General features: G+C 33.7%; 1 protein-coding gene across 1 annotated transcript; it reads left to right on the forward strand.

Annotated features, from left to right (window-relative positions):
• LOC109352355 (phosphoglycolate phosphatase 1B, chloroplastic-like) lies at positions 9,397–16,721 on the forward strand. The gene is made up of 10 exons (XM_019594309.1): positions 9,397–9,762; positions 10,760–10,827; positions 11,160–11,252; positions 11,354–11,425; positions 12,719–12,790; positions 13,823–13,882; positions 13,970–14,022; positions 14,508–14,605; positions 15,942–16,041; positions 16,316–16,721. The coding sequence occupies exons 1-10, from the start codon at positions 9,486–9,488 to the stop codon at positions 16,524–16,526; spliced, it is 1,104 nt and encodes a 367-aa protein (XP_019449854.1). The 5' UTR covers positions 9,397–9,485; the 3' UTR covers positions 16,527–16,721.

The following is a 17,389-nucleotide window of genomic DNA, read 5'->3' on the forward strand; positions in this document are numbered from 1 at the left end:
TCATTTTATGAATTCGCTATAATTGGAATTATATTATGATAAAATTCGATTATAGTAATTAGTTTTCATATGTTTTGCGGCTGATTGTTTTAATAACTTCCTATTTTTTTGGGGTGATATACTTAACATTATTAAAATGCCAACCATTCAGATCGGTCAAAACCAGATAATACCTATCAGAACCAGTTAAATCGTATTGTACAGGTTAAAAATAAGTATGAAATTTTTTCACAATTTTCAAAATAATAAACCTTGAACTTTAGAGTTATGTATAAAGTTACTGAGCCAACATGCATTGTTTGTAGAATTATAAATAAAGCATATATCGTTGAGGAGTTGACCATATGTAGACTGAGTCTTGGAAGGATTTCTACCCTCTTTCATGCCGATGTCTTTTTGTAGTGTATAACTCATAAAATGGTGTATAGATTTCCTCCCTTTAGTCTATTACAGTACAACCTTCATTTGTTTCATACAGGAGGTGTAATTTGACATTCTTAAGACAAATATGTTTATTTATATCTTCCGGTATATTAGTTTAATTACTAGTTAAATACAATTACTAGATCATCATATTGAAGATTTAGATAATACTAGCTTTTTAATTTCAGAGAAAGTTTAGTTCATCATACCTTAATTGCAATCCTTTAGTTGTTGGTGGTGAATGTGGAAAAAGTTATATGAAACACTTTACACATTTTTTGTTTGTGAATACGAAAGAAACTATATAGAACACTTAGAAAAAACAAGAAACAAGATAAAACACTCAATATTACTAAAAAGTTTTTTGGTTCAAATAGATAATTCTGAATTTCAAAGAGAGTAGTACATCTTCATATAGAGAATGAAAAACTCACCCCAAATTTATTCTACACCTATAGTTTTCTTTTTTCAATTATAGTTAGCTTCCGTCATGTTAACCTTGCAAGTGGTGTCACGTCTTGTTCGCCATTAATAGTGGAAATATTTCAGTCTATTACTTGCTTTTCAGACTTTATTGCTCATTCATTTAGGCTATCATGTGCTTTTTCAGACTCCTATTTATACTCTTTTGTCATGTTCCATATTTTTTTATGCCTAAAGATGCTCTCTTTTATTTACTCGAGAATGTTGATGTTTGTTGATGGTGTTTCATAGTCAATAGTGTTCTCTCTTTCTTCACATATTCAACACCCGTGTTCTGGATATTTAGATAATAGTTGACATGCTAATTTTTTGTCTTTGGCAAATCCATCATATTTGTTAGGATTTTATTATACAAACTCTTGAAATCTGGGGCTCTTCTAGATCTTCTTCCTACTAAATATATACATGTAGTGAGTCCTGTGAAATAGACCCATAATTCTTCTTTGTTATCTTTTAAAAATAATAAATAAGATAACTCTAGAATAATATACATCTAGGGGCTTCTCTGTATACTTAGCTCAAGAATGTAAAATAGGATTTTTACTAAGATTAATATCATCTATATTTACAGCATTAAAGGTATGCTACTTACAGAGATATTGTAAGCTTCTAATTGATGCTTAATCCAGAGCAATTGAGATCAATAACTAACAACAGATAAATACTCAAACCTCGATTGTCGATAATGCTATTGTACTATGATATTTGCTTGACCAAGAGGTTAAGTTCTCTTAGATGTTGTTTGGGGTGAGATTTTGGAGGAGAGAGAAAAGAAGAGATGATTTTGAAAAACTTTTCCCTTGTTTGGAAAGCTTTTCCTTTTCCTTATAACTCCAAAACAAAACCTATTTCAAAATCCAACTAAGATGCACTCACTATTTTTCTTATAACACAAACTCATATTAGTAGTACCTGCATGTATTTAAATATTTCTTTACTATTGGTAAATGTAATACTCTAGGTCACAACCTATATATGCTTATTACAATTGAATCTTGGTTTATTTAAAATAAAGATGCAGGAAAATAGTATTTATAATTTTTAAACCAAGGTATGGGAAAGGATAATGATAACTTTCCTCAATGCCTAAAATGTAGATATATGAGAGTTGATAGAGATGTGTTACACAGAATCAAGGTTGACACTAGAGAAGTTTTACCAATAGATTCATGAACACTGGTGCAGAAGAATCAACTTCAACTCAATTTAAAAGCAAAGCACTACTTGATGTGTGATATATACACCAAACGAATTGTTAACAAAAAAAGTTTATTCTAAAAGGAATTATTGTTCGGAGTTCATGGTGAAATCCATGGTACACAATATATATGAGCTCTTTTTAAAAATTACCATATATAATTAATTATGTTTCATTATTTATGATCCTAATGTAATAACATATAACAAAATTGGGTTGGTAAACAAAATGGGACTAATATATTCTTTAGTTAAGTGACATTAGTTAGTATTATACATATTTCACGTGTTCATCTCTAATACTAAAGAGTCCTATACTAAAATATGAGAATAAATAGTTTTTTTTAATTTTAATTTTCTTTATTAGAAAACAACATAAAATTATGGCTATTAAATATTTGAGTAAATTACATTGACACCTCCGAGTTTTAGTGAAATTACACAAATCACCATCACTTTTCTACACCTACACAAATCTCTTTATTTTTATACTTTCATTATATTGACCACTCTTGCATGAGAAATAAATGTAATATTTTAAACAAAAAAATATAATAAATACAATTAAGTTAAACAATACATAATATATTGTGGAGACAAGTTCAAATAATATACAAATCAATGTATCTTTATTATTTTTGGTAACAAAATGCATCAACAATTCCAAAAAGATATTGTTTAAATCGCTCTTATACTATATCTTAATAAACCAAAAATAAAAATAATAAAGAGGTATTGACTCATATATTATTTGGATTTGTCTCCACAATATACCATGTTTTGTTTAATTAAATTATATTTATCATATTTTTTTAAAAGATTACACTCATTTCACATGCATAAGTGGTTAGTATAATAAAAATATAAAAATTAGAAGATTTGTGTATGTGTAAAAAAGGTAATGGATAATTTATATAATTTCTCTAAAATTTAGAGGTGTGAGTATAATTTACTCTAAATATATTTTATTTCCACTTTGTCGCAATCCCCACTCAGCAGTGGACTGAGTCTGTATCCCCTAAAAAAGCTTATGAAGTATAAGTTTAACTTTAGCAAATAGACCAATACTTGGCCAAGAGGAAATAAATATGATTAAGTTTTCCCAAACACTTACAGGTCGCTCTTGCCAAATGTTCATTGCATAACTTATCGTTGTATATTTTTAACTTTTTTTCTTTCTATGACAATATCTTTTTCATAAAGCTGTGTTTTATCTTTATCTTTAGAGTATGTTTATCATAAACTTCCGATTTAAAAAAAACAAATTGGGTCATTTTAAAACAAAATTCAAGATATGATTAGATCACACGAATCCATTTTCTGCGGTCCTCAAATAAGAGATCATGGTTATGAGCTTGATAAGTTGGTATCATTTAATAAATTAAAGTTTAAAAAGACTTACAAGTCTGAGCTAAGTTTTACGGAGCCAAATCATGTCACTATGGAATCGGTAGATTTCGCATGGAATAGAAATAAAGATCACATGTTCTAAAATATTCTATCTTTATTTTTTAAATCAATTATATTTCACTAAATAATAGAAAAAATATTTTATATATTTATTTTTTTCCTTTTTAATTAAATTGGTATACAAATGTCCTTATATCACTCATTTCGTCAACATTTTGATTCAATTTATGCCTCGTCAACCACAATTGAGTGTCGTTGCTCACATTCCTCATTATGTTAAAGAACTCTGTTTTTTTTTTAAGATTCAGATTTATCTTTTAAGGACTATTGTGATTCACTTTGGGCTTGTTGTTCAACCACCTAACTAGAGCTGTCAAAACGGGCGGGCCTAGTCGGGCCGGCCCGCCAAAGCCCGATTATTTATAGGGCTTGAGTATTATTTTAGACATTTTTTATAAAATCCGGGCTTTTTAGTCTGATCCGACCGGGCTATTTTAAATTCAAGCTCGGGACGGGCTTACCCGTGCGGGTTCGGGCTACCCGTTTTACTTATTTATTTTAATCTTTTTGAACCTTTGACTTGGTAATAAGCACTAAATGAAAATTTATAAAACAACTTATAATAAAAAATAGATAATAAGTATTATGTTATTGTGTATGTAATTCGATTTAATTTTTACCACAAACATAATAAAGAAAATAACATTTATAACAAAACTAAAATCGACATAAATTGTTTATCATAGAGAACTCTAGACAACCAAATTTAATATAATAGTTAATAATGAAAGTGTTGATAAAGAACATACAAAAAATAATTTTTTTGATAGTATCCAAATGTTTCTATATTAAAGTGAATTTACAAATTATTATTGTGTTAGAGAGTGAAAGTCCAATAGAAATGAGAGATTTAAAAAAATAGTTATGTTAAAAATCATACACATGGACTTAACATCACGTCTTAACTCAAACGCAAGACATTAAATCTATAAGTTTGGTTGCATTGGGTATAACTAATGTGTTAAAAAAGTAATATGTTAATATCAAATGATACATATTTTTTTAAATCGATTAAATATGTTAAAAAAAATTAAAAATATTTTTTAGTTTATGCGGGCCAGCCCACCACAACCCCAACCCGCTTAGGGCGGGTTTGGGCTACAATTTGATATGTATAAAATGTATCCGGACTTTTTAGCCCGACCTGGTTTAGCCCGAACCTGTTCGGGTAGCCCATTTTGACACCTCTACACCTAACGCTCCACCATCCGTTATTGTATTTTATGGGGTCCTATTTTAATTTCTCCGAAAATAAAAAAACAAAATGTGATCTCTCACTCCTATGTTGAAACAAAGTATCGAGTAATGACCTATGAAACATTTTAAATAACTTGTCTCTCATATTGTTTAAAAGATAATGATCTCTCTCTTTCTACACAAATACAGTTGTTTTTGTGGCAGTCAGACTGTAATTTATATTGCCTTAAATTTAATATTTTACCAACAAATCAAATATATAGAAATCTATTGTTGTTTGTGAAAAAGTTTTTTTTTGACGTCATTGCTCCCATGAAAATTAGTTCTACAAATCAAATTGCTCATTTTATTTCAACAACACTACTTTTAGGAACAATTTTCAGTGAAAAAGAAGAGTGGAAGCTAGAATCAAGGGTGTTCAAGCAGATCAATATCTGGCTAGACTGGATATCCAGCTCAGGCGGGAGTATAATAATATTCTCAAGTAGGAAGAACTCCTTTGGTTTCAAAAATCCAGAGAGCAGTGGGTTTATTTCGGTGATAAAAATACAAAAATTTTCCATACTCAAACCATTGTTAGGAGGAAAAGGAATAAGATTCATGGGCTTTTTCTTCAGGATGATAGTTGATGCACAGATCCTGAGCGTCTTCGTAGGAAGGCAAGTCGTTATTTTCAGGGTTTGTTTTGTGATAATGTTCAGGTCCAGTTGGATCAGTGTGTGGTTGATACTCCTTGTCTCTCTATAGCTGGTATTGAGGCTCTAACGACCGCAATTACTAAGGAAGAGATGACCCATGCTATCATGAGTATGAAATCCTACAAGGCTTCTAGTCCGGATGGTTTCCAACCAATCTTTTTCAAAAAGTACTGGTAGTTGATGGGTGATGATATTTGTAGACTTGTTTCTAATGCTTTCAAGTACGGTTTCTCGGACACTCGTATTGTCAAGACTCTTCATGTTCTTATTCCCAAGGTCATTAATCCTACTTCTTTGAAAGACCTTTGACCAATTAGTCTTTGCAATGTGGTCTACAGGCTTATCACAAAGGTTCTAGTTCGTAGATTGCGTCCTCTTTTGGATTAGTTAGTGGGTCCTCTTCAGAGTAGTTTCATTCCTAGAAGGGGCACCACTGATAATATTATTTTGGCTCAGGAGGTTATGCATCATATTCATAAGTCCAAATCTAAGACGAGTCTCATGGCTTTCAAGGTGGATCTAGAGACGGGGTATGATATGGTGAACTGGGATTTTCTCCAAGATACTCTATTGTAGTTTGGATTCCCACCTATTACTGTTAGTCTTATTATGTGGTGTGTTCGATCGGGGAATGTGTCACTTTTATGGAATGGGTCTAGACTTGACGGGTTTAAACTAGCTCGAGGAATTCGCCAAGGGGATCTGATCTCTCCTTACTTGTTTGTTCTTTGCATGGAGAAATTGTCTCTTCTTATCTCTCGAAAGGTGGAGTTGGGTGAGTGGAATCCTATCACTATGTCCTAGGGTGGCCCACATATCTCTCACCTGTTATTTTGTTGAAGATGTCCTTTTCTTTTGTAAGGCTTCCACTGCCCAAGTTCCGATGGTTCCACCCTGAAGGATTTCTGTCGTGCTTTAGGTTTGAAGGTTAATGTGGACAAGTCGAAATTTACTTGTTCAAGAATGGTGACTACTAGGAACAAGAGTAACTTCATGTCGCTTTGCTCCATGAGAGTGGTTAGTGATCTTGGGAAGTACTTGGGTATTCCTCTCATTCACGGGAAGGTTAGTAGAGGTGTTTTCAATCATATTTTAGAAAAGATCCAAACGCGGATGGCTACTTGGAAGGCTAATCTTCTTAACAAAGTTTGTCGTTTGTGTCTTACTAAGTCGGTTATATCCTCTATTTCGGTTTATACCATGCAGGTCATGTGGCTGCCCCAACATGTTTGCAAAACTATTGATAGGATGACTAGGAGTTTTGTTTGGGGTGGGGACGTCAACTCCAAAAGTCTTAATTTGGTGAGTTGGGATGTGCTTACAAGGCACAAAAAAGATGGTAGTCTGGGGCTTAGGGATTCAAGAGTTTCTAATATTTCTCTTTTGGGAAAGAGCTGTTGGAACTTGTTAACTAACTGTGAAAAAATGTGGTGTAGAGTGCTAAAGGACAAGTATGTAGAAGAAAGGTCTATGTTGTTTTCTCCCCATCGCACATCAGTTTCTTATATTTGGCAGAGTATGATGAATGCCTCTTTTGAGCTTCAGAATGGTTTCTCCCTTCATCTGGGTAAGGGAGAACAATCCCTTCGGTACTTCAATTGGGCAGGTATTGGTCTGCTATGCAACTATGTTAGCTTTGTTCACATATCGGACACACAGCTGCAAGTGAATGATCTTTGGATTGATGGTAAGTAGGACTTTAGTAGGCTGTACACTCTCCTGCCTACTAAGGTGAAAGATTTTATTTCTACAAATTTATCTCCAGGTTCTCAAGATGATGATGATGGTTGGCTTTAGGATGACCATGCAACAAGATCATATTCAGCTAAGCCAAGGTATTGGTGGCTTAAGTACTCTAAGGATAATAGTGGTAACTTATTTGACGTTTGGTGGTCTGTTTGGAAGCTCCGTGTTCCTGAGAAACTGAAGTTTATGATTTGGTTGGGGTTTCACGAGGCCTTGCCCTCGAATGATCTTCACTTCAATAGGAATATGGCTACAAATCCTTCTTGTCTTAGATGCCAGGCAAGCATTGAGGATCTTATGCATATTTTCAGGGATTGTCCTGAATCGAAACCTTTATAGTCTAGACTTGGGTGGACTTCACCTTCTTTCTGGGTGACTCAGTCGTTTCGTTGTTGGATTTTGGATAACTGTAACCGTCATAATGGCCTCCTCTTTCTTGTTGGTGTATGGCGGGCATGGAGATGGAGGAATAATTCCATTATGGGTGATATCCCTTAGGGTATCCATCTTATTGCTAATTACATTCATTATGACTTATGAGATTGGACTCACTTTAGGGGGTAGCTCTAGTATCGACGACCCTCCCTCTATTCGTTGGTGCTACTTTGCAGAAGGTCAGGTAAAGCTTAACGTGGATGATAGTTGTATTGTTGTTTCCAGCGTCATGGGAGGAGGTGGTATCATTTGAGATCATAAAGGTATGTGGATTTCGGGGTTCTCTGCCAATTTTGGAGAAGGTTCTCCTCTCCTAGCTGAATTGTTGGCTATGGATCGAGGTTTGCAAATGGCTTGGAATGTGGGTGTGAAGAATCTCCGAGGATTTTCAGATCTGCGTTATTAGTATCTTCGCAGTTGTCGCTAAGGTGTGTGCTTGGATATCCCGCGACTAGGTCGTGGTGGTTAGATTTGTTGTTGGAGAGGCTAACCATGTGGCAGACTGTTTGGCTAAGAGAGGGTCTTACTCTTCTACCATCTTCTCGATATGGTCTTCAGCTCTGGATGAGTGTTCTCATCTTCTAGCATTGGATTGTTCCCTTGCGTTTTAGTTTTGCTTTAATTCTCCATTGTACAAAAAAAATTGCTCATTTACTTACCAAATCCTTGGGGAAATATCAATTCATGCATTTAAAGAGTAAGATGGGCTTATCCAACATAGATATCCCATCTTGAGGAGTGTTATCCACATCATATAAATCTTTGATTTATGATTTATTCTTTTTTTGTTGATTATTTTGCAATTAATAAAATATCATGTAATTAATAGGTTTGATTGAATGAGATATTTTTTTTAATAGAATATCGTGTAAGTAATAGGTTTTGATTGCTTTAAAAATTCTAACATTTATTTCATCTCTTGTAATCCTATTTAGTGAAAGGCTTATTTAATTAATAGAAAGAAAGTTGTTCTTTATTCACAACATATTTTAGTTTTAAGTCACTTTCTACCGTATGGAATTGTGAAGTAATGTAATTTTTATATGATTAAAAATACTTTTAGTCAAATTAGTAAGAGTTTAAAATGAATGCACTATTAGTGTGAAGTTTTTTTTACACTGACAACATATCATCAACCATTGATTTGTATTACTTTTGTTTGAGAGTCAATTATATTTAATATATGAATAGTGAATGATTTGCTTACAATATAAAAACACTTACACTATATACATACTAAATCTAATTATTAATATAATATGCTAATATTTTTTATTAAAAAACATCAGTAAGAATTTGTATTAAATTAAACCACACACATCAATGAAATTTCTCTAGTTGATAAAAAGTTAGCTCATAATCAACAAGGTCATAAATTCACATATGTAATCTATATTCTACCATCATGTTTTAGCAATCAATTGTAAATAATTTATACAACGTGATTGTAAATATTTATAGTCAATCAGTATATTATCCACTATTTATTTGTATTACTTTTTGAAGAATCAATTATAATTAAATATAAATGATAATGATAAAGTGATAATATATAAAACTTTTAGACTCTACCTATTTTTCTCAAATAATATGGGAAGCAGAGGCATTTAGAATGAATATCATCCATACAAAATTGAGAATCAGCAAGAACTAGATTATGATCCAAAAAGACACATTCCGTGTCCACTCAATCAAGTGGCTCCACCTCAAATTCAATATATATATTTCACCTCTTATATTTGTTATAACACACACCACAAAAACATAATAACAACAACTTTAAGGCTTCAATTAAAAAGAAAAGAAAAAAAAACAACCTTAGCAGTTAGTAACAACATGCTTAGGTGCAGCAGCATTACATGTCAGAGTGTAACAACTCTTTCTCATAATCATAAGTTATGGTTCCAATCTTCTATTATTCCATTAAACCTTAGATTCTCTCACTTTTCCCATAACCCTTTATCATCAAAATCTGCCACACTTAATAGAAAGACTAGTTCTAATAATAATACTTCTGGAATGGCAAGTTTTACTACACATGCATCAGCACAGCCACTCAAGAATGCTGATGAACTCATTGACTCTGTGGAGACATTTATATTCGATTGTGATGGTATGTGATGTTAAATTTAGTGGCTTTTCTAAGAATCTTTAAACTTTATCATTGTATAAATGGGTTGTTTTGTTAGAACTTGTTAAGGTAATGATGTTGATTTAAGAATTTAATTTGTTTGTGTGTTATGCTATATGATGATAATGTATGCCCTATTGCTTTTTCAATGAACTGAAAACATACCCATTTTGCTTCTTCTTTAGCTTAAGTTATGTGTTTAAGTGTGTAAGGCATCGGTTGGTTCCAGTGGGGAAGAGTTGGACTCCTCCAACAAGTTTTAGTCTGAGTCTTGAGAATGAAAAAATAGGTGCCGTGAGATTTTTGTCATGTTAAATGATTTCTCTCGACTTGACTCGAAATGGCGAAATGCTCGAGTATAGTGAAGGTCGTAGACAAAAGAATTGTGTTGGGATAGCGGAGGTCTAAAAAAGGTAGCTCAATGCACAAAGCTCCCACTTAATGGAGTCTGAAGAGAGTAGATGTACACAGTCAAGTGAAGAAACTGTTTCTAGGATTTGATCTAGTGACATCATTTCGTATACTCTTGATTTCATTTTGGTCACTCAAAGTTATTCTTTTCAAAATAGCATCTATTGTTCAATTTTCTTCAAGCAAGAGTAGTTATAATATTTAGTGTCTGCTTAGATTAACTAATTCTATGTTTAGAAAATCTTATGATCAAAATACACAGCTCTTAGCTGAGATTTTCTGAGTATAAATTTACGAAAACCAAACATGTTATAAGCCTTTACAGTCTCAAGCCTTTGAAATAGTCAACCTTCCTTTTTGTGATTATTTTCATAAATCCTTCCTTGTTCTTAATCTATGCTCTTGGTTCTTATCATTTGATACTAGATCCAGATACTTGGTCCCTCAAGGTGGTTACTTACCCTTGCTTCTTCCACTCTTTTTCTTATTTTAATCTAGATTCTTATATATGGATACTGATATATTGCTACCAACTTATAGTTCCCTTTCCATTAATGCTTAATTTCAGGAGTTATATGGAAAGGTGATAGCTTAATAGAAGGGGTCCCTGAAACACTTGATTTACTTAGGTCAAAGGTTTGTGTACTCATGTAGGCAAATATAACTTTTGTTTTTTTAATTTTTTAGGGTCTTTTCCATTATGTTACATTCATCCAATATTTAAAATTGTGATTATAGTCACGATTACTGCAATTATGGTCATTGCGGCCATAGGGATGTGAATTACAGCCATTGCAGTGTGAATTACAGCCATTGCAGTGTGAATTATTTTATAATTAAAAGAAATATTTTTGAATTTGATGCTGCCTTATACTGTGTCACACTACAATTGTGGTGTGATGTAGTCCGCAATTTGAATCAGTGCATCCATCTAGAAACAAACTTTGAGATTTGGTAAACTTCTTTAGGGAAAAAGATTAGTTTTTGTGACCAACAACTCAACAAAGTCAAGGAAGCAATATGGAAAGAAGTTTGAAACACTTGGCCTGGATGTGAGTGAGGTTAGTACACAGCCTTTTGTTCTTCACTTCCTCTGTTTCAATAAAAATTGTTAAAACAATAGTCATGCATTCATGAATATTTAACCACTGAGTTTTTTCAGGAGGAAATTTTTGCATCATCTTTTGCAGTTGCTGCATATTTGAAGTCCATTGATTTCCCAAAAAATAAGAAGGTAACATGTGTCATCTTTTGCTCTGAAGTATTATGACTGAAACTAATAGTAGCCACTGAATATTAACCACCAAAACTAGGCACTCTTCTAACAACCTAAGATGGAGTAACCAGTTAAAGTCACAAGTCCACAAATTTTACATTCAAGTTGTTATTTTTTTAAATATTTTCTGTCTAAGTTTATTAAGGCTTGGGCTATAACTTGGACTCTTAAAATGTGTCATTTCAGCCTTGTGGCAGTTTCTGCCAGGACAAGGATCCCTATATACGACTTTTCACAGAAAACACATGTTATACTTGAAAGTTGAAACCACTTGATTCCTCAAATATGTTGGGAAGTAAGTCCCACATTGTCTGTCTCATTTTCTTTTCTTAGGCATAGTTTAAATACTTGTTGGACTACTCCTCCCATTGTCAATTGGTTTTGAGATGAAAACTTGACATTCAGAGCCAGGCCCCAACTTATCTCCTTTTGTCATAGGCCAAAAGTTGTTTTTAATCATGAGTCAAAGGTAAACTTTCGTCCGATAGGCTTCTGTTTGTCCCCTTACCTACTTGCCTTTTTTCAAAGCTGGGAGCACTTGCATTTCTTATTATTAAGTGTAATTGTAGGGAAAGGAGTTTGCATCACATATATGCTGGGAATCTAATTTCTATTTGCTTCCTATTAACATATTCAATCTATACAAGATGTATGATGCACCCAGTAACCACTAGTGTGCTTATGGAGACATAACAAAAGATTTTCCTTCAATGATAGGTTTAAAGCCCTAAGAATATTTGTGTAGAAACCATTAAAAGAGATCTTGCTCAAAATGGACTTGTTTGAGACTGCTTTCAATAGAGCACAATGGCATTGATTGATCCATGTATTTTACCCCACTCAGTGAGACAAGGCATTGTTATTGTAGTGGTGGAGAGGCAGTACTGCTAATAGAGAATACCATAAAATTAGTTATATGGTGCACTTTGAGCCTAGCAAATTAAGTGATTTTTTGGGTCAATCTAGGATATGTGAAGCTAACCATAGTTATTTGTGAACTCTTATAGCAATTACAGTTCTGAAGTTAGACCATAGTTATTTGTAAACTCGTAGGAATTACAGTGCTTAAATTAATGCTTGCAAGGTTTATGTAAAGTATATTTGTTGGGAAATATTATAGAGTACCATCATCTTTTTATTCATGTTATGTTATGATTGAATGCAGTATCTTTCACAATCTTAACTATTCCTCAGACTAATGTATAAACTATAAAGTTGAAAGTATAATGCTGATAGTTGAGCATGATTTAGGTTTATGTCATTGGAGAAGAAGGCATTTTGAAGGAGCTTGAGCTTGCTGGATATCAGTACCTTGGTGGACCGGTATGTATAGAGTTCCAATATGCAAAAGCCTTTCCAACTTCTGTATTACATGCTTCTGAATCTGTATGATCACTTGGTTGTGTGTAATAATCTGACATTTTTAATATCAGTTTGGTTGAATGCATATTGTTGCGAAGTAAGTCCCGCATAGCCTACTTCATTCTCTTATGTATGTTAAAATACTTTCGCTCTACTCCTTCATTTCCAAAAGATTCTCTTTTAGGAAGTAAGTCTCACATCATTTCCTCATTCTTTTAGGCATGGTTCAAATATCTGTTGGAAAACTCCTCTCATTGCCAATTGGTTTTGAGATGGAACTTGAACACATAATCTGAGTTTGAATGATAATGGATGGCATGTAATGTAGCCTCATCATTTGAGGCATGAATGGATGAGTTTCTGATTAAGAGATGCAGAATCAGGGCACTTAGTTTTTTTACAAGAGTAATATATAATAAGATATATATAATCCTTGTAGGTGAACCCAAGGGAAATGAAGAAGCTGATAAGAAATATAATCATAAAATTATAATCAAATATATAAGAAATTTCTTAAGTCTGATTAATATAATAATGTTATAACTACCTAACACAGTTCATCTGTCATGGGGCTGTTCTAGTTAAACCAAAGGTCCTGAGTTCGAGTCTTCGGGTACATAGTTGCTTTAAATGCTTAGTAGGGAGAGTTTTGCAACCATTTTGATCCTGCCCGACTCAAACCAGATTAGTCATCATCCTTATGGTGTCCAGATATTGGATGGTTTATACAAAAACATGCTATAACTGCATTGAAGGAGTCAAAGGACATTAACGGATTAACCCGTGGAGGACATTTCCTAAGAATGAGAGACAATACTTGAAACATGAAAGCCAAATTTAGTTCAGCTAGATGACCCTTCTCCTAATTGAGATTTTGATGCATCAATTTATGTAATTTTCCATATGTAATGAGTCTATTACATCTTTTATATTAATATGGATTATTCTTATATATGATTCTCTCACTCTACTTTGTGCATGTTGTTCCTTCAGGAAGATGGTAGCAAAAAGATAGAGCTGAAACCAGGGTTTCTGATGGAGCATGATGAGGAAGTATGTACTTCTTAACTTCTTTGATAACTGGAATTTTTATTTAATTATTTCTAGTTCCTATAAAAAAAACCACGTGTTTATTGTTAGGTTGGAGCTGTTGTTGTTGGGTTTGATCGCTACTTCAACTACTACAAAGTGCAGTAAGATTTCAAACACTGTAATATTACAAATACAGCAACCTTATAATTGAAAAATTAACACTTTGCATCAAATGGATTTAGAAAGAGGGTCAACTTGGCGCAACGATAAGGTTGTTGCTTACGGACCATGAGGTTATAGGTTCAAATCCTAGAAACAGCCATCCACTTGCGGGATAAGACTGTGTACATCTACCTCCTTAGACCTTACCAAGTAGGAGTCTCGTGCAATGGGCCGACCTTTTTTAATCAAATGGATTCAGAGTTCATGCAAAAGGCAGGCTTTTATAAATTTGCACTTGACTTGTAATGCAGAAGATACTTATACTTTGTTTTTCTTTGGAAAAGTCCAGTTGGTTGAACATGGCATATATTTTTTCTATTTAACCATATATAAAATATATTGCAATTATGAGAGTTCTATTTAAAGTTTTGGGTACAGTTTGTGCATGGATTATTAAACCTCACTTTAACCTTTGTGATGAAAGGTATGGAACACTTAGTATACGTGAAAACCCTGGATGTCTTTTCATTGCTACAAATAGAGATGCTGTTACTCATCTTACAGATGCTCAGGAATGGGCAGGTTCATTCTATTCCCTTATTATTGATTTAATTTAGGACATACATTATATAATCAAGTGAGTGTTTAGAATTTTATTTATCAGACTTTTCCTATATATAAATATACTTACACTCATTTACCGCAAAATTGCGGTTTCGGAAGACTCCGCAGCGACATTGCGACTGCAATAACATAACCACTGATTTTCCCTTCCATTTAATTAGCCACTGAAATGTTGTTTCTCCATGATGAATGACTTCCCGGCTGGCAAGAACAACATTCGGTTTTTACTGATCATGTAAAAAGTGACAGATGTATTGAGCAGCCATTTGTAATTCTTGAATATTTAGACAATAAAAAAACATTGCGATAGTTATGAATTCCATTGAGTTATTACTACGTGATTGAACAACCCAAAATTCAATTATTTCAACTATATTAAATGAGCTTTCAAATTGGTCGAAACTAACCAGTTTATGGCAGCTTCTCCACTTGTTCCGCTTAGTCTTACTTTTATGGAGTCTCAACTTGAGGAAACACCAACTGTAAAATATTGTCCCCCTTGTTTCTTGTCAATGAACTTCTTCAAATGATTTAAGGCCTCATCTTTACTCATCAAATATCTAGCTACACCCTCCACTCATGTTACTTCTGGCAAACACATGACCAAGGTTGTGGCTTTCTACCATAAACTGTATATGGGATGTTATACCACAGCTCCGCCCAAGCTATCCAGTACGACCAGTTCAGTGGTTGTTCGGAACAAGGCACCACAAAGAAACCTCCAAGCACCTATAACAACTTTAGTCTGGCCATCTATCTCGGGATAATAACAAGAGCTCCTCTTGAGCACAATGCCACGGCCCCTTGCATCCGAAACAACTCCATCCTATAGTGACTAATGAACAATGGATAGCAATTGGCATACTGCTGAATGACTTAACAGCTACAGCTATTGCATCCTCATTACCCTATATCTAAGAAACAACTGTGATAAGTCTTTGGATATTTCCTCCCAAGCTTGGTAGGGGCAGGAGAAGCAGCAGCATACTTCTGCCTCTAGCATGTGTCACAACTCACAAGATTTGACAAATTCTGAATGCACATGTGATGAGGAGATAGATGCATCATTCAATTGTAAGGCAATAGGCCTACTCTGTGTGGCTGGTGACACTTTGTGCCAAGTAAAGACATTGAGATGGAGTGGAAGTTGATGGGGATTTTCACCTCATGCTCATATTCTGTACTACTGACCCTATCACTGAATGATTGAATACAGTCAAAGATGCTATAGTTAATCATTCTTAAAATTTTACTAAAATAGTCAAAGATGCTATAATTTCTACTTGAATTTCAGGTGGTGGCTCCATGGTTGGTGCTCTTGTAGGATCTACTCAACGTGAGCCACTAGTTGTTGGAAAGCCCTCAACTTTTATGATGGACTACTTAGCAGATAAGTAAGTTATCCATTGCCTTATTTCACACATCTATGCATGAATTAAGCCAGCTATCTTCATCTTTTCAAAACTTTGTTCAACACACTCCAATATTGAACAGATTTCAAGTGGGATTCACAATCATATTTAGTGGGTCCAACATGAAATCCATCCAAAACAGAGTGTGTTGTTAGTAATGTTCAAGCTATAATCATAACACAAATAATCGACACAAATGGATCTTGCATAATTTTTTCCCTTGACAAGTTGTAAATTTTATGGAACAACACAACAGGTTTGGCATTCAGAAGTCACAAATATGTATGGTTGGTGACAGATTAGACACTGATATATTATTTGGACAAAATGGTGGGTGCAAAACTCTTCTTGTACTCTCAGGTGTGACATCATTGACAACACTTCAGAGTCCCAACAACAAAATACAACCAGACTTCTATACCAATAAAATATCTGATTTTCTTTCTCTCAAGGCTGCAACTGTATGATCTCTAAACACTTGATGGAAGTATCATCCAATCAAGAAGAGAAGTTTGAGAGAAAGTAGAGATTTTTTCCTTCACTCTTATTATGTTAAGTGGAGATAAAAAATATATTATATCTTTATGTTATACAATTGTGAATCTGATGTTGACTTACTAGTTACTATCAATATAAAAGTTTGTGGATGGAGTTGCTGCAGTTTTGGAACTGTTACATGATGAGAGTTATACTAGGACTGGCATGGTTCCATCATATCTTAAGTTTAATATCAAAGAAAATAACAATGGTAATTAAGGTGAGGTGATCTTCATATATTCTTCATCATGTTACAAGTGCAAACAAGAAAGAGCAGAGAAACAAAGTGTTAGGACTTAAGGACATGAAGAAAGTCCAATCCAAAAGACTTTCTATTAAGTGAGAGAACTATCCAATGTGGGGCTTCTAATAGAGAGTAACCCAAGTTAAGATTATCAAACTTTGTACCTCCAAATTAGTAAAAACAAGGGCATGCCCTTTTACATATGATACAAAAGAAAAGGCGAGAATTTCCATATCAATATATTACCTGTGTTGCACGAATACTGGTACCAACCCAGGGTTAGACACTATCTTAAGTTTTGTTCTTCCATTAAAAAAAATATATTGTGTATGATTCGTGATTAAGGATGAGGAACACGATCAGGCCGTGTTCTCAAAGCTTTTCAAGCTGCTAAGCTCACCGTGGTCAGGGCATGGTGGCCAAGGGGTGTGGACTGACCCAATGACCAATGTCATCTGCACAATATATCTTATGATAGATTGATACACTTCTCTAGTTTGGTTTGTTTATTTCAGTTAAATTAATAGGCTATATATATATATATATATA

This window comes from Lupinus angustifolius, chromosome LG07, assembly GCF_001865875.1.
Source record: "Lupinus angustifolius cultivar Tanjil chromosome LG07, LupAngTanjil_v1.0, whole genome shotgun sequence".
NCBI lineage: Eukaryota > Viridiplantae > Streptophyta > Magnoliopsida > Fabales > Fabaceae > Lupinus > Lupinus angustifolius.